This window comes from Balaenoptera musculus, chromosome 1, assembly GCF_009873245.2.
Source record: "Balaenoptera musculus isolate JJ_BM4_2016_0621 chromosome 1, mBalMus1.pri.v3, whole genome shotgun sequence".
Taxonomy (NCBI): domain Eukaryota; kingdom Metazoa; phylum Chordata; class Mammalia; order Artiodactyla; family Balaenopteridae; genus Balaenoptera; species Balaenoptera musculus.
In genome coordinates this window covers 151,768,867-151,786,217 of record NC_045785.1, presented here as the reverse complement: position 1 = coordinate 151,786,217, position 17,351 = coordinate 151,768,867, and the positions used below count along the sequence as shown (strand labels likewise).

Sequence of the window (17,351 nt, the reverse complement as noted above, 5' to 3'; positions counted from 1 at the left end):
TCCCTGCTCTGGGAATGTCACGAACATATTCAGGACTATTTCCCACCGAGACCATGGAGAACCCAGGGAGAGTCAACATGGACACACCAAGGAGACGAGACGGTCCCTCCTCTCATCAGGGGAGGAAGGGGACTGAGACTGACTTAGCGCATGGAATGAACTCTGTCTGCACACCCAGCTCTATGGATTTTAAGTCCTCCATCCTCCCCGCAAATGTCATTCTGGGTCTCTGTGCTTCTCCCATCCTGCCGCCCTCATACCCCACCAGCCTGGCCAATCACTGGAAGAGAAAGTGTGTCCATGAGGTGAGCAAGGTCCAGGCAGGCGAGAGGAGGGAGGGGTGCACTCACCCAGCACGCTGACGAAGGCGTTGGCCAGCAGGTAGCCGTGCTCGTTGGAGGTGTTGCACTGGTACACGGCCCTGCTGCTGATCTGGGTGTCCCGGAAGATGATGGTGTCCCCGGCCACCTCACGGTTTGGGTTGGGTGGTGCCGCTACAGTCGGAAAAGACACTCCTTGTGAGAAAGGGGGAGGGCAGGGCGAAGGGCACTTGGGACAGGACTCCCTGGTAGGACTGGGGTGCTGTGGAGGCAGTAGCACTGGGCCAGCTCAGACCCAGCTTCCGGCCCACCACTGCCTAGCTGTGTGGCCTGGGTCCATACTGAGTCCACTGGAGTTTATTTCTCAATCCATCCAATGGGAATAGGAATCCCGATCAAACCTACACAGCAGCTGGGCAGCTGTGGTTGACAGCGTAAGCTTTGGAAACAGGAGGGGTTTGAATTCTAACCACACTACCTGCCGGCACTATTCAATGGCTCTGCACTTCAGTCTCCTTGTCAACTGAATGGGGATAACATATCACCTTGTGGGGCTCTTATGAGGATGACCGGAGATTCTCTGCATGTCATTAGCAGAGGGCTCAGCACATACTGATTATTATCGTTGTTATTATTTTAATTCAATGCACATATACTCAAATGTGTTTTGAAAAGGATAAAGCAATATCCAACTAGATGGGACCTACCACTTTCCCCTTCTCTGAGCAGAGCACTCTGCAGACATTCACAAAGTTAAATCCGGAAGTCGATGCCTGATGAAAGCTGAATGAGTCCCTGTATTTGCCAAAGCTACCTGATCTTCCCAAGACGAGTGCACACTGAGAGGACAATCCCTGCTGCAGTTCTCCTGGTACCACTGGCTGGGGATGCAGAGAGCAGAGGCTGGGGAGTGGCCGTGGGGTCTCACACCTGTCCCCATTATCACTCTAAGACCTGGGGCAAATCAGTAACTCCTCTGGGCCTCATTTCCTTCATCTGTCAAATGCGGAAGCATTACTCCCATCTTTCCCCTACTCTGAGGAAGGTTAAGATAAGAGAATGATAATGAGATAATGAGCTGTACAAATAAAAGTTTTTTAGAAGTGTAAAGAATCCCTACTTTTCTCCTCTTTCACCACCAGAAGGTGCCTTTCCTCTGTAAGATTTGGGGACTGGGCCAGATGACTTGGTTTGCGTCATCTAGGAACTCATCCAGGATCACTCAGACCTACCACAGAAGTCAGCAGAGAAGAACCCAGGGTCTGGCCCCATGGGCTCCACCCCACAGATAGCAAGTCTGAGCCCGGAACTAGGGAATCAGCAGGTGAACAAAGCCGAGGTCAGCATCCTTATCATCCTTCCGGAGTCTCCACTCAGCAAAAAAGCACAAAGGAAGCCGATGCCAGCAACTTTAAGTCTCCTTGCCCGGCAATTCCCACGGACCAGCTTTCCTCCCGGTCACTCCCTTGAGTGACGGGGGACCTTTCCCTGGACCAAGGCTCAGCTGTAAGTCCTGAACTTTGCATTTATTTAATGGTGCTGTGAAGTTTAAAGCCTTTGTTTGCTTTGTCCCCAAACTGCTACCAGGACAGGGAGAAGGGCAGAGGGCAGGCCGTGTCCGTGTGTCACTCGTATCCAGAGGCAGGACATTTCCTGGGATAACTAGACGCTCAGTACTAGACAGGGTAGGCATACTGCACTGTCACAGCAGCCCACAGCTCCCCCACTCACTAGCCATGTGACCTCGGGCAATTCCCTGCACCATCAGAGCCTCACTTCCTCATCTTTAATGTTTGAGGTTACAGAGAGAAGAGGAATGCACAGTGCCTGGCACACAATAAATGTCTAGAAAGGTGCATTCTCCTCTACCTGTCTCCCTGCCCCTCCACCTGTTTCTATCAGCTGTTGCTTGTGAGTTAGGCTCTGAGGTCTCGCCATCTATTTTTGGCCCCATCGGGTTGATTAACATTGTTTGCATTTCCTCTGACCCCTTAGAGAAAGTAAGGACAGGACACTTAAAAAGTAAATGCAACTGGAGCGAATATGATGTGAAAAGTTGACCTCTGGCTGGAAGGATCCCTGGAGTCACCCACTCCGGTATCTGGGTAGGACTAAATCTTCCTGATGTCTGTGCGCACTCAGTAACTGTACTGTGCACCTCTGCTCTCACAGGGAAGTTTTCCCTCATTTCTGACCATATCTTTCATGTTGTCGCATAACCCTGCCTCTTATCTTGCCCTCGGCAGAGAGAGGGACTTGGGTAAACGATGGAAATGAGTTACCGAGCTCTCCTCTACCTCCTGAGCCCCAGCCATCACTCAGAGCCTATACTCTCAGGAGATACAGGCTGAGGTCTGCAGCCCTTGAACTGGGCTCTGTAGTTGTAAAGGGTAGAAAGCAGAAATTTATGAAAAACCCCAGGGAGCAGAAATCCCCTAAACATGGGAACATAACCACAGGCCTTCTGTTCTCTCTCACACACAAATGAGGCAGGTTTCCTGCCTCTTGAGATGTCCAAAGAGATGGGCTACTCCCTCACTTCTGCTACAACAGGGCTGGCCCACAGGGATGGGGAGCTGGATCCTCTGGCAGGAGAGAGAGCAGAGGCAGGCGGGAGAACAGTGCGTTACTCACATTGCAAAGGTTCCCCATTCACCATCCACTGGACGGTGGGCTTGGGGTTCCCATTGGCTCGACACACCAGTCTCCCGTCCTCGCCAGGAGCCAGGATAAGGTTCTTGGGTTCGTCCAGCCAGTAGGGAGCAGCTGGAAGACAAGGACAGGCATAGGCAGGGGTGTCAGATGACAGGAGCAGCCAGAAGGAACCAATGGGCCCCCTCTAGGAAGGCAGGAGCCCCCGAGTGCTAGCCCCAGGCCCCCGCCACCTGCCCAGGGCTCATCCTGATAGGGTGACAGTCTAGGCTGCCTTTGGTCAGCTTGGCACTACAGATGCTGACTGATTTATTTCAAGTTCACAGAACAAGAGTTCTCAACTGGGGCTCCCTGAAGAGCTGTTAACAAACATGGGTGCCAGGGCCCATCTTCGACCTACTAAGTTAGAATCGTCGGGGGACGCCTGGGCGGCCAAGGCGTTGAGAGCTCCCCAGGCGCTTGTGGTGTGCACCCAAGGGCTTGAGCCAGGGAGGGTGGTGAAGTAGCAGGGGTTGGCCCTCTGGATTCCTGCTGTTGTTGCTGCAGGATCAGACCATTTAGGAAAGGCCTGATATTCATTCTTTTAGACACTAAGCTTCGGTTAGAGCAGACGCTCTTAGCTGGCCACCCCTTCCAATTTTCTGGAAATTTTTGTGAATATGTGGATATGGATTTTTTTGAGAAGAGGGTCCTTTGGATAAGAGTCCCAAAGATCTTGAAACCCCAATAAAGGTTAAGAGCCCCTGGTTCGAGTGTGGTGCTGAAACCAAGGTCACAGGTCAACCTGAGCATGTACTAGGAAAGTTCTTGCACTGTGGTTTCAGACCTCATCACCCCAATCATCCATTCAGCCCACCATTCAGACTGAGAAGTGACTAGTGCACCCCCCTGCCACCCATGGCTGGGACCCACAAAGGCACGTGCTCTATTGCCTGCAACAGCTCAGGTGGCCCATCTATGCTTTGGGGGGAGGGAAGGATTTTTTGAAAAATAATTTGGGCCATGATGACTCCCCATTTTTAAAAGAGAACCACACACAAGTACACAGACAGCACAGGCCTAAGACAACACACCGTGAACAGGACTGAGAAACGAAAGACAGAAAGGTTCTGAGTGATCCAAATAGGCCACAGGAGAAAGTGCACCTGCTGAGGGAGCCCCAGGCACAAAGAGGAGTTGGGCAATGGTCAGGGCGGATTTCCTCCCTTAACACCTCCCTCTTTCCCCCTGCCCTTTTACACACACACACACACACACACCTGGGGGTGACACCATTCCTGCCACTATTGCCACTAATCAGCGTGTTGGACGTTTTCCCCACTCACCCTGCCCCCCAACCACGCTGAGAGGGAAGGGTGGCCATGGAGTGTAGGGCTGGCAAAATCATCGTAATGAGAAATACACACAACGTACCCTTTACTCTCACCGAGATCGTGTGCCGGATGCTGCCCATCTTGTTGGAGGCCAGGCAGAAATACTCCCCAGAGTCTTCCTCGGACACGTTGGTGATACGCAGGGCCTTGTTAAAGTTCTCAAACTTGGCCTTGTCAGATGGGAGGTCCCCACCTTTCTTGTACCATGCGATGTCTGGTGTTGGGCTAAGAGGGACCAGGCGAGAAACAGGGACTTATCACTAAATGTGGCTCTGCTATTATTGTATGGAGCCCGGGACACCCAGGTGTCCTTAAAGTGTACTCGGGCCCAGGAGGATGCATGTCCTCTGAGAGCTGATGCCGCCTATGCAGAGGGGATGCTCAGCCACAGGGCGCCTGCGGGACTTATCTAAGGTCACAAGAGGGTCTAACACACATACAGGAAGCCTAGTCACCTCCTTTCTTCATTATCTAAAAAAGAGAGGCGGCCAGTGGGATGGAGATGACTATGATTTGCATCGTCCTCACTAGGAGCTGTTCGCCTCTCTTTTTGCACCACCACACTGCCCCACCCCGCCCCAAAACGTGGCAAGAACAGAGCATGCACAAACCCCCAGCCCAGCCTCCTGTAGGGTAGCCAGAAGTCGGGGTGCAAACTGTACGTACACCCCGGAGGCGATGCACTCCAGCAGGAGGTCCATGCCACGCAGCACCATCTGACTGCTCGCGGTGCCCTGGGGATACATGAAGCTGGGTGTTCTTTCTGCAACTCCTCGGGCTGAAACAGGATGGAACAAGCTCTCGTGAGCTTATTGCCCAGAGGGCTGACCCAGCTAGGCCAGAGCTGTCGGGCTAGAGAGAAAGGTTATCATGCCCTCCTGCTTACCCCCTTACCCTCAGAGGCACCAAGCCCCAGACCCTCCCCGCTGAGACCACCCCAAGGGCCGGGACATCATTAAGAGAGGTGTGTTAGGAAGCGCGGGGCTCCTCGGCCCCACCAGCACATGTGTGTGAGCAGCTCTACGTTCTGACAGGACCTGCCAAGAGGAGCCCAGCTTCCCTCCCAGTTCAGTAAGCCTCTCTGGCCCTGGAACGGGGGAGGAGTTGCCTGAGCAGCGAGTAGTCTACTCCCCGAGCATCTCGTGTTGGGATCCAGAGGCCAGCACGGTGGCCCCCAGGGAGGCCATCTCAGCAGCAGTGGAAGAAAGAGAAGGAACATCTTGGGGCCACAGGATAACCTTCTCTTTGGGACCCTGGAGACAAGGAGCTGGGATGAAGCCACAGAGACTCAGATGAACAGTCAGAGATGCAGGGAGTATTATTAATGGTTTAGCAAAGACATGGAGAGAGTTAATGAACAGAGATGACAGGAAATCACTTTGGGGCCAAGACCATTCTGCTTCTTCACTAATGACTCTGGAAGGGGGCTGGGGAGGAGGGTGTTAATTGGACGTGAGAGGCTGGGGGAGGGGTGAGAGGCAAGGGGCAGCCAAGATGGCGGAGGCGATCTGCAATTCAACTAGGCTGGAGCAGCCACGGGGTCTGGCATCAGTGACATGCACACAGCTTTTGGAAGCCAGGTGGCTCACAGAGAGCGACGCTGTCAGGGTGGCTATTTCCCTGTGGAAGGGGTCATGCAAGTCTGGGGACAGTCCAGCGCAGTAGACCCCACCTTACCTCAGCCTCACCTCTCCCTCAGAGCACAGTTCTATGGAAGCGGATAAGATGGGACGGAGAAGAACAAGGATTTTGCAACCAGGAACCACAAAGCAAAGGGAAACTGGAGCAGTCACCCCTGCTCAAAAGGTGTATGACTGCAAACAAGAAGAGTTAAAAATATAAATATAAGCTGGGCCTACCCATGGGTTTCATGGGTCTTCAACTCAGCTGGAGAGGTGAGAGCTGGAGGGGAGGCAGGGCTGCCAGGAGCTGGGAGCCCTCAGACACGCCTGGAGGGAGAGCAAGGCATTCTTCCCGGCAGGAGTCAGGTATTGTTACTGGGCGCTGGCAGAATGAGGACAGAGTGGCAGGGGGAACTCTGTGTCTGTGACATTGCTCGACTTACTGAGCTAGCTAATGGCTGGCTGGAACAGCGGGGCTCCTGTCCTAGGGGCGCCCAGCTTCTCTCCATCAGCCGTCAAGGGAGTGGGTTTCGTAGAGTTGGCATCTATTTTATCCTTTTGTCGAGGGGAAGAACTGATGAAACATGTGGAGGTAGTTAGGCTACTGGCACAATATATGGCACATATCGAGTGTTCAGTAAGTGTGTGTGGGATGAATAAATTCAAGAGGAGAAGAGAATAAAAAAGAAGGCAACAATTTACCCCGTGTTATCTCTCTCTCTGTAGATATGCTCATCTGTCCCACCAGCACACACATATACAACAGTGGCTACTGAAGGGGTTAATCCATTATGTGGTTAATTGGTTACCGTCTATAACTCTTACAGCATCCAGCTCTCAGTACCGAAGAAGCCTGATACCAAAGCAGCAGCTTCCTCCCACCCATCATCCCGGAATCACCCAAACGGTCAGACAACACAAGGTCAGGGGCACCATGAGGAGACGATTTGGTAGCAGGAGGCTCTGGTGCCGGTTTGGTGAATCTGGGAGAGCTGGGAACCGTGGGGTTACGTGGAAGCTCAGTCGGCATACTCCCTCCACATGGGAACAAAACCTGCAGAAACCAATTTGTGACCCTGTGGACATTTAATTCACACCATAGTGTGCAGCCCTGCAAGTACACACGACCAGCAAAGCATTAAGTACAGGAAAGGGGGAAATGAACACTGAGGCCTGCTGTGGCTGCCTTGACACACTGCAGCTGTGACTATAAAACGGTTACGGCAATACTTCATTTGTAGGATGTGGGCTAGCAGCCACAGAGTTGTTCCAAAGGAGGAGAAGCTACTGGGAAATGAGCCAAAGTTCAAAACTACAGGGAAGAACATCCTAAAGGCAGAGGTAATAATCAGGGCCGCCACTCGGCCGTTTACTATGGGCCAAGCGCTGGGGCTCGGCTCCATCTCCATCACCATCATCACGTTCGATCCTCACAGCAAACTTGGAGGGTATTACTCCCATTTTCCACAGAGGAAACTGAGGCTCAGTGGAGTCAACAGACTTGCCAAGGTCACAAGCCAGTTATATTTTGGATTGTGGACCATCTGGTGTCAAAGCTTGTGTTCTAGCATCTATTCTATATTGCCTCTCTCTTTAAAGATGGATACCCTACTTGTTCCTGCTTCTGACAGTCAGCTTTGGGAAGATTTTTCGTACTCAAACCAAAGAATACCAAAATTCAAGGGCAAAAGAGGTAAAGGAGAAAGATATTTTTGTCTTAATGAGCTGCTCTGGTGAAACTCTTCCATGACGTTTTCCTCAAATATTGTTCTTACCATCTCAGCTGAGATTCTATCTCTCCTCGATGGCTATTAAGTAAAGTCAGGCCCAAACTGGAAAAATAGAAGCTGGGCTGGAAATTAAGAGGCTCCAAAGACATCTCAGCTGGATTGTTCAAGCCACGGAAAGCTTGAAGAGGAGGCAGGGTGACACATGGTATCATTAAGGGATGAGAAAGCTGGACCCAAAGGGGAGATCGTGAAAAAATGTGGTCTTACATGAAAGGGATTTGCAGGAAAGTTTACAAAGGATAATCCAGCTGGTGGCTTTGGGAGCCACTGCTCCCGAGGGAGGGTAGCTCATTTCTTCCCCTGGAGACGTAGACCCAGAAGGAGGGTCGGAGACAAAGGCGATTGATTATTCTATGAGACTCTATATGGTGGAAGACGACAGAGTCTTTTAGGGCATCATAGGATCCCACCACCTTCTCAGAGGTGGGGATCCAGCCTCTCCAGCTTGATGACGCTTCACTGACTCTCCCAAATCTTCAGGGCTGGACCTAATATCTGATCATCTCAGAATCCAGATGCTAAAGCTCACATCTGTGAGGATTCGGGAAGAGCTTCCCATGCAGGCCCATCTGACCTCTAGGCCAAGGGCAGCCCATCCTCTCCTGCTCTCACAAGCTGTGGTACAAGAGCAGTTTCCAGGGAAATCTGGTCAGCAGGGGGACGTCAGGAGATGCGTCTGCCTCAACCACCTTGGCTTTAAAGAGCCAATGAAAAATGCCTCAATTGTCTCCTGCAAAAGTACGGGTCAAAATTGCTGAAAACCCAAGTTGCTCCCCCTCTGTCAAGTACTGTGTGTTAGCAGAAGAGAGTTCAATGAATCAGATGTATCTGGAATCCACAAACAGCTTTTAGGGGCAGCTGGATCCTACCTTTAGCTGCTTGTGATTCTCAGAACTGAGAACTCATGGGCCTGGATCCCTGGCATCTCACCACCTCTCTGGCTCTAGAAACGGCTGACAAAACAACCCCAGAAGACAAGAAAAACTCTTTGTCTAGTAAATTTGATACCTTCTGCCAGGAAATCTCTTCCATAAATCTAACCCAAATCCCTCATGCTGTAGTTGGAGCTTTTTTCTTATCCAGTTCTCAGCATAGCTGAGAATCTGAAAAGCTTTCGTTTTTCTAGTCTGCCCTAAAATTTCTCCCTCCGTAGTACTTTCTTCCCATAATTGTGCCTGCAACTCTCCCCTAAGCTTCTCTTCAAGTTCTCCACATCCCTCTTAATTTTAGAAGCAAAGAACAATTGTACTTGATACAGTCAACACTAAGCCTTTAACACCAATAATGGTAACATTTATTAATCATTGCTGTGTCTGACACCACACTAGGAACATAAACACATTATCCTGTTTAATCTTCACAACAATCCTTTGGGGCAGGTAATACACCCATTTTGCAGATGAGGAGATTAAAGGTCTGACGCACTAAATGACTTGCCCAAGGTCACTCAATGGTATGTCCTGGAGGCTGAGTTTAATTCAAGGCAGTCTGCCTTAGAGCACACATCCTTATCTTCCTTTCTCCTTTCCTGGATGAATCCTAAGTGGCAAGTTATAATTTTCAGACCAGCTTCCCCCTGCTACTTAGCAGGTCAGGGGGCATCCGGCATATGTTCAGAGGATACCAAACCACTATAGAGATCACTAGGACAAAGCATAGCTATGGGCTGGCCCTACTGTTACAAAAGGGGCATATTTCAAAGCCAAGTTCAGAGGTGTACTGGGTACTGTTCATCATACTGTGTCTCTCTGTCCAGCTTCCTGGACTCAGGAAGGACCTTATCTTCTTTCCTTTCTTTTCACTTTCTGTTTCTTTCTAGAAGCATTCAAGTTAGCTGTCCTTTGTTCAACATGTACCTCACTTTGACTTTATATCCTTTCCAGCTGGGGTCATACTTGGTCAGCCCCACTCTACCTTGGATTGAGGAGATGAGGTCAATCTTCTTCTGAGCTCTTGTGAGTTTTGCTTGGTTTCATAGCCCTGGATGATTCTTATAACTCCTACTTATTTACTTACAGTAATATCTACCACTGGTCACAAACTGGTTTAAATGGCTGGAATCACTTAAACTTATATAATTGATAAAACAACTCTATATGCATGTCCCCCTCAGTGGTTTATCTTATATAAAGCAAGGAGCTTGGACCAGATGGCCTCTAAGAGACCTTCTGGCTTTGATAGACTCCAGCTTTAAGAATACTTCCATAACAGATTACCCGGAGTCCAATTGAGAAAAAGGCACATTCCACACCAATGCTCTGGGGCTCTTGACACAATGGTGGTTGGCCCCATTATTTTGAAAACAAACAATGCCCTGAATCCAACAAAGGTCCCCTGCTTCCTCGGGCAGTAAATCTCTTTGGCAGGATCTCAGTGTGGCTCTGGTTGCTCGGTGCCAAGTTAAAGCCTTTGCCACTCTCGCTGGCTCTCACTCCCTCTTCCCATCCCCCACTCCAGACACCAATCATTGTTTATATTAGCACATCACGATACAGACACTTCCTATCTATTTGAGCCCACAATGACCCCCCTGGGGACCTGCAGCCTCAGCTTCCGAGGCATAACTGATGATGGGAGCCAGCTGCCTCTCCAGAGGCAGCAAATGATGATTCCTCTGGCTGCTCAAGGAAAACAAGACATTCTTGAGCCATGGTTGGGGGTAGCTCAGGTGTGGAAACAGCCAATTACTCCACTAATCAGCTTGAGCAACCAGTTGTGTAATGAGTTAGAAATATGCCTCATGGAAATTGTTCCATGACTTGCAAATGTGTGGGTGGATGGGCATTGGATTTGCATGCACTCTCACAGGAGGGAAGAGACCCAGGTGATAGATTGCAGTGGATGGTCCAACTTCTTTTATACTTACCTTGAAAGAGAACTCAGAGCTAGACTCTTCCTCCTATTTCCCAGATGGATTTTAAAGGGATATGGGACCTGTGAAATGGTACCCCCAGTAACTAAGGCTAGAGCCCAACGCAGGCAGTTCATATCCAGACACTTAAGAGCTAGCTAAGCACACACTACAAAGCTTTCCGTGTTCTTTAAACCACTGATAGAAACGAGACCTCCCCTTTCCTCCTGACTGTGGGAACTCCCTATCCTCAGGTATTCTCCATCCATCCACCACTGATTCCTAAGTTTCTACTGAACCCTCCAAGAAGCTCTTTTGAAGTCCTACCCTGGCTTGACCAACTTGTCCAGAACTCAGACTGGAGGCTGGCACATTCGAAGAGATCGCACCTCCCCTCCCACACTGGCCACCTTCCTCCCCGTGAGCAGCGCTCTGGAGGTGGCGCCTTGGTATCCTGACCTGGCCAACTGTCAGACTTGGCACCCAGCATGAGTTAATGGCATCGTATCAGTCAAGTTAGGCAAACTGGGGTTAGGACCGGCAAGGTTACTCCCAAGGTTACCACGGCGACTCACCACTGTACATGTCAGGGTGGTTTCTTAAGGACGAGTCATTATAGGGGTGGTCTGCAATAAACAAAAGAGGGTGAGCAAACAGGGACCACGGAGAGGTCATGGAGGCATAAACGGGAGAGAACAACAAAAATGCAAAGCCACAAAACAACCAGGGAGCACCAGTGGTCTTTTGCAAAGGAAACACACAGCATATTTGGAAAGGAAATATGCTTGGTGAAGAACAAGCAACACAAAACAGCCCCCGAAAGGGAAGAAAAGGTTAAATCCTGCAAAAGAAGGCAATAATGTTTCTTTTTTAATAAAGAAATTAGGCTTGACCTTTAATTGCTTGGTCCTACTATATTTTCAAACAAATGAGATAAGAATTAGTGGTATCCCGTAGCAATTGCAACAACTCTTTCCCACCAAAATCCTCAGTTCCCAGGACTCTGGATCAGGCCAGCTCCTGGGGTCGCTGAAGAGAAAGGGGTGTTAGTGAGCCCTGGGGCAAGAGCAAAACCCTACCTGAGCAGAAGTTAACTTGCAAGGGGTGGGAGGTAAATGAGGGGAGAAGACAGAGAGAAACAGATCATCAACAGAGTGGGACAGAGGGACCCTTGGCAGTGCCCAGCAATCATGTGCTGACCAGCAACAAACACTCCCCAGCCTGTCCAGGTGGGCACCGCCCTGCTCTCCAAGGTGTGTCTGCTGGCAGAAAGGCCTCCTTCTGAGGAGGTGAGGAGTGGTCCAGGGAGGCGGGGACAGCCAGGCTGAGGTTCAGATTTTAGCATTAGAAAGGCAGCCTGGGACAGGGGAGAGAGTGTGAGCTGTGAGTTCTACACTTAGAACAGGGAAAGGCCTGCTGACTAAGATGGAGGTTCAGAGCTCTCTAGACTAGCTTGGGATGAAGCCATTCCTTAAGGAACAAGATCAGTGGGCTCCAATGTCAGGTAATTAAAACCTTTGGGCATTTCATCCTCAGTGAAAGAGACATTCTGGAATAGGGCACAATCATGCCAACATCCTTAAGTAGATTTTCATTCTCCTATCACTGTCCCCTTCCAGCTACTGGGTTCAAGTTTTGACAGTACCAACAGGGGGTGGAGAGTGGAACAGCCGACTGGAAGCCAAGCAGACGGCCCTGAGAAGCCTGGACCGAGCCCAACTGCCTGAGCGGGGAGAGGTGCTGCCAGAACATTTGCATATTTGAAGACAGATCAAATCCTGTTACAACTCATGCCAGGGAGGCAATGCAAGCTCTTTTCTGGGACCCGCATTGTGCTGCATCCCAAATTTGCTTAACACCTGCTAGAAGGAGTTTCATTATTCAGAACCATGCTTTAAAATGGAGCGAGTTGTAAAAGACCTAGCCTGTGTTTGGGAAGTTGGCTTGGGTTTATCTGGAGCTACAGGTGGGAACTGATCTGCAGTGGAAAGAAGAGACAGGGTGGCAAAGGGGCAGGAGGGGCAGCAACTGGCCTTGGGCGGTAACGTTCCCCTCCTGGGGAGGACAGGGCACACCCAGGTGAAAGGGCCCTTGCTTCATGCTCCCAGGGCCACCAGGTGAAACAGAAGTGACCAAGCTCAGGATTGACCTCTTGGTTTGTGGATTCTGGAGCACTTCTGAGAGATTTAGGGAGACTTTCTGACTCCTCTAAGAAGGTCCCTGAGACGACAGACATTAGAAGGAAGCAGGGTTAGCGCTCCACCGTCCGCCTCAGGGCCAGCCCTCCTCCCGCACCACGGCTGCCTCTTGTCCCCAGGAGGCACCCGCTGCCTGTGTGGTGTGGACAAAGTGGGACAGGCATCTCTTTGTTACTCTGACTTCACTGTTCGTCTTTGACTGCACCCCAAAACAAAATTTTAAAATGATTTTATATTGCCCAGTATTTGGTATTAGATCCCTTTCTCTCCTTCCTTTAGTGCAGGTAATAAAAAATGGGCTGTGATGAGATGTATTTCTTCCCCAATGGGCAGACTGTGAAAGAAACCCCTGGTGAGAACAGTCTTTGAAGCTGTCCCAACTTGTCTGTTTTGTCTCCCACCCCCAGACCTGGTTCTGAAGGTACAAGAAAAAGCTTGTGTCCTTTCCAGGCAGGAAAGCAGAGAGAGCACAGCTGAGTTATTTTAAGCAACTGTGCCCAATTCTGGGCTGGCTTGGATGCCCAGAACTTGCTCCCAGCCAAAGCTGCCCTTGGGAGAACTCCAGGAAGCCGACAGGGTTCTGTTCCCATCACCCAGGGCGTTTCTCAGCATTTGGGGGAAAGCGATTTCAGTGGAGTAGGGGACCCAGAAATGAAGCAGAAACAAACATCCCTTACCTCCTCTGGTAGGGAAAAGGATGTTTCTGGAAAGTTCAACTTGTAAATGTTGTTGAAATCTCCAGCTGCTTAATTCTACAGAGGAAGGCTCTTCCCCGCCTCTATCTCCCTGCTTCTACCCCGTGTAACAGTGAGGGCCTCTGCTCAGGACTGCAGATGGTCACCTGACTCAGTCCCCAAACAGCAGGCAGATTTCAAGGTGATGGCACTGAAGGCTGTCCAGGGAGCATCTTGCTCTTGATTTTCCTGTCTCTCCCACTGCCCAAGGCTGCCTGCTCTGTCCTGGCTCCGGAGGCCCCTCTGAGGTCCTGGGCAGACCACACTGTCCTCCCCAGCACAGCCAGCTGGCAGGCGATCGCCCCTGCACTGAGGCAACAGCTCAGACAACCCAACTTTCTTCGCAGGGGTCCTCTCTGGGCCTGGGTCCGGAATAAGAAAACCAGGGAACAGGTAGCAAGTGAATTGGAGCTGGGCGACCCTGCCAGGAACAAGGGGGGCTTGTCCCTGGGTTGCTGGCCATCGTGTTGGCTACCAGAGCACGGACAGCTCAGGGCAGTGTGTGGGGAGCTGTACAGGCAGGAGGGGGAGAATTAGAGGAGGGTGAGATGGGGTTCAAAGAGAGAAAGATGAGGGGGAAAAGAAGAGAGAAAGAAAGAGGGAGGCGAAACAGTGAAGAAGGAAGTGAAAAAGAAAAGGGAAGAACATGAAGAGAAAGGAAGAAAGAAAAGGCCCACAACAGGAGAAGGGGAACAGGAGGGATGCTGCTTCTTGTGGGTCCCCCTCCGTGCTGCGGTGGAGACGGAGTGTGGCGCAGGGCTGACTCGCAGCACCAGGGGTTCCCATCACCGGCAGGGACTGGTGGGGAGAGAAGAGCCCACGTGTCCTGACCCCTGACCGAGGGGTGAGCTCACCCGCACCTCCCCCCGCCAACCCCCGCCTCCTGCGCCCACCCAGGAGGCGTCGTCAACCTCCCACCCACTTCCCGGGTGCGCTCCAGGGAGCCAGGGCTCAGCCTCTTTCCTTCGACCTGCGGAAACTGCCAGCGCCCAGGTGGGGCCCTCTGCCTGGCCTCCCCCACGACTGCCTCCGCCCATGGCATTGAAAACAACACTCATAGCTGTGTCAAACAGACGAAGGTCTTTGGGGGGGCTTTTCTACAGAAGGCCAGTTACAAATCCATGGTATAAACCAACAGAGCCACTTTCAACGTCCTGAGCAGGCTGAGGACTTTGCAGCCAAAGCTCCAGGCCGGCTGGCGCCTGGCAAAAAAGTGTCTCTCCGACCTGACTGGCTTCTCTCTCTCCTGGTGGAGGGTCACCAATGCTAAAATGGGTCAGGAAATGCTGATTCACTCTGGTACCAGCCACACAGAATCAGGGAATAAAAATGAAAACAAATAAAACTAAAAGATAAACCTGCCACTTTTAAACACAGCGACTCCACATGGTCCAGCATATACTTATTACAGAATCAAACACAATTCATTTTGCTGTACTCACTAATTTGGATATTCCATACTATTGTTTCATTCTAGAAATAAAGATAACCAAACAAGGACTAGAAATAATCAAGCTGGCTGCATGAGAGCGATGGTGGACGACCACTTACAGTAGAGCTTCTCAAACTGTGGTGTGTCCCAAAACACCCGGAGAACTCATGAAGCCCAAAGAGGCCCCGGACTGCCGGGCAGGAGAGGGCTAGGCTTAGGTACGGGTGCCAAGTTTGCCAGGTGATTCTGATTCCACCAAAATTTGAGAAGCGCTGGTGTGGAGTAGGACCAAGTTTAACTCAAGGCTCCAGAATCAAGAGATGTGGCTGAAGAGCAGCTAAAGTCACTCAGGCACAATGAGCTGCAAGGATTTCTAGGTCAAGACTGGGGACAAGGCTCTTCCCAGACCCAGATGCCAGGGGCCGCTTGGGCTCAGTGGGCTGCTGCCCCCGGCCCCCAGCTCCCAGCCCCGGGCAGGGGCCTGCACTTACTGGTAAGGACTTTGAGGTTGAATGGGTTCTTCTGCTGGATGGTGTGGGTGAAGTGGAAGCGGGCATTGCAGCTGTAGTCCGTCTGCATGTCCTGCAGCATCACATTAGAGAAATACAGGTCTCCGTTATGGCCCTGGGAGACACGCTTGTCTTGGGTGATGGGCTCCATGGCTATAAGGAAGCAGAGGTACAGTGGGAGGTTAGCAGTAATGATAACAGTAATAAAAATCATCATAGTTCTGGCAATTGAGCACCTACAGAGGGCCAGGTGGGGGCCGGGAGCTTGACATTATTTGATTTAATCCTTTCAACTCTGAGGCAGGGCTTATTCCCATTTTAAGGATAAGAAAGCAGAGGATTTAACATGATCTGGGTCGCAAAAGCAGCGAGAGGGGAGTAGGATTTCGATTCAGACCTGCCTGCCCACCAAGCTCATGCTCCGTGACCATGCTTTTCTATCTCCTATTCATGCCACAGAAGATCTGACTGGCTCCGAGGCCAGAGGGAGGAAACACAATCCTTCAGCTGCTCCCCAAACTGGGAGTCAAGTTCACCTATTTTTTAAACGTCTACTCATCCCCAAGAAAGAGAAAAGCACCACCAATTATAATTGTAAGATGTATACCAATCAATGATGCGTACCAACAATTTTAGGACACCTTCCAATTTTAGAGATGTTAAAATATGAAAATGTGTGCTTTTTAGAATTAATGACATCACAGGAGTGGCTGAGAATGCGGACAACATAATCTACATTTTTTTCAAGCACTGCATCTGTAAACTCAAATGATCAGATTTCTAGGCTGTTAGGTTTATAAAAATATACTTAATAAGGCTGACTACCCATAGGTATCTCCTTCTTATCCCTGATGATTGTTTCTCGAGTCACCATTTCTTTTTTTTTCTCTTGAAAAGTGGTTCTATTTTATTTATTTATTTATTTTACAATGTTGTGCTACTTTCAGGTATACAGCAAAGTAATTCAGTTTATTTATATATATATAAAATACTTTGTCAGATTCTTTTTCCATTATAGGTTATTATAAGGTATTGAATATAGTTCCCTGTGCTACACAGTAGGACCTTGTTGTTTATCTATCAAGTCACCATTTCTTAAAGCATTTCTTAAACGTTAATGATGCCAACTTTCCAGTGATGGTCTGGTGAGTTTTTCAATTCATTTATCAAAGATTTACTGTAGGCTTACTATGTGTCAGGCACTGTGCTAGGCACTGTTGAAAGAGAGATAAATAAGTAAGACAGTTCCTACCCTCAAAGCACCTTCGGTCTAGTAGAAGAGACAGCAGATAAATGCAATGCAGTGTGGTGAGTGGGAAGCCCCAGATAAGAAGGGGGAGCTGAGAGAAGGAGCACCCAGTCCGTTCTGGGGTTTGAGCTGACGCTTGAAGGCTGCATGACATTTACCAGGCAGAAGAGAAAGGACCTAAGCGGTTTCTAAGCAGCAGGAACAGCGTGTGCTAAAGGAAAGAATCCACAGCCTGAGCAGGGGAGTGGGGGTGGGGAGAGGCAGGGGGTAGGGGAAGGGCTGGAGAGTCAGAGGGGACCACATCAGGAGCTGTGTGCCAGGGAAAGGAGTCTGGACTTTATGGGAAGTGATGAGGAGGCAGTGAAGGACTCTGAGCATGAATGAATCAGTTTTACATTTTTAGAAAGACAGGGGAGGCCAGGTACAGATGGTTACTCTAACCCAGGGAAAAGCCGACGGCGGCCTGTGCTGGGTAGATGCTAGAGAGGATGGAAAGAGGAGGGCCATGAGATTTGCTCAGGAGGTAGCATGGACACAACTTGGTGTGATGCGGGGGATGAGAGGAGAGTCTGAAGTCTGAACTGTTAGCTAACAAACCACCCCTCCAGCCTGTGGCCCACA

At 50.3% G+C, this 17,351-nt stretch overlaps 1 protein-coding gene across 14 annotated transcripts in view; it reads right to left on the bottom strand.

Moving 5' to 3' along the window:
* Positions 1 to 17,351, bottom strand: part of NFASC (neurofascin) — a 192,088-nt gene that overhangs the window by 46,468 nt on the left and 128,269 nt on the right. For 10 of the 14 annotated variants that reach the window (XM_036823422.1, XM_036823466.1, XM_036823476.1 and 7 more), the window contains 6 exons: positions 15,464 to 15,634; positions 11,184 to 11,234; positions 5,012 to 5,123; positions 4,386 to 4,570; positions 2,955 to 3,086; positions 351 to 494 (listed from right to left, as the gene is read on the bottom strand). In XM_036823422.1, the coding sequence (XP_036679317.1) occupies positions 351 to 494; positions 2,955 to 3,086; positions 4,386 to 4,570; positions 5,012 to 5,123; positions 11,184 to 11,234; positions 15,464 to 15,634 (795 nt within the window). The remainder of the gene's footprint in view (positions 1 to 350; positions 495 to 2,954; positions 3,087 to 4,385; positions 4,571 to 5,011; positions 5,124 to 11,183; positions 11,235 to 15,463; positions 15,635 to 17,351) is intronic. The other 4 variants (XM_036823517.1, XM_036823433.1, XM_036823448.1 and 1 more) reach the window with 1 other exon arrangement.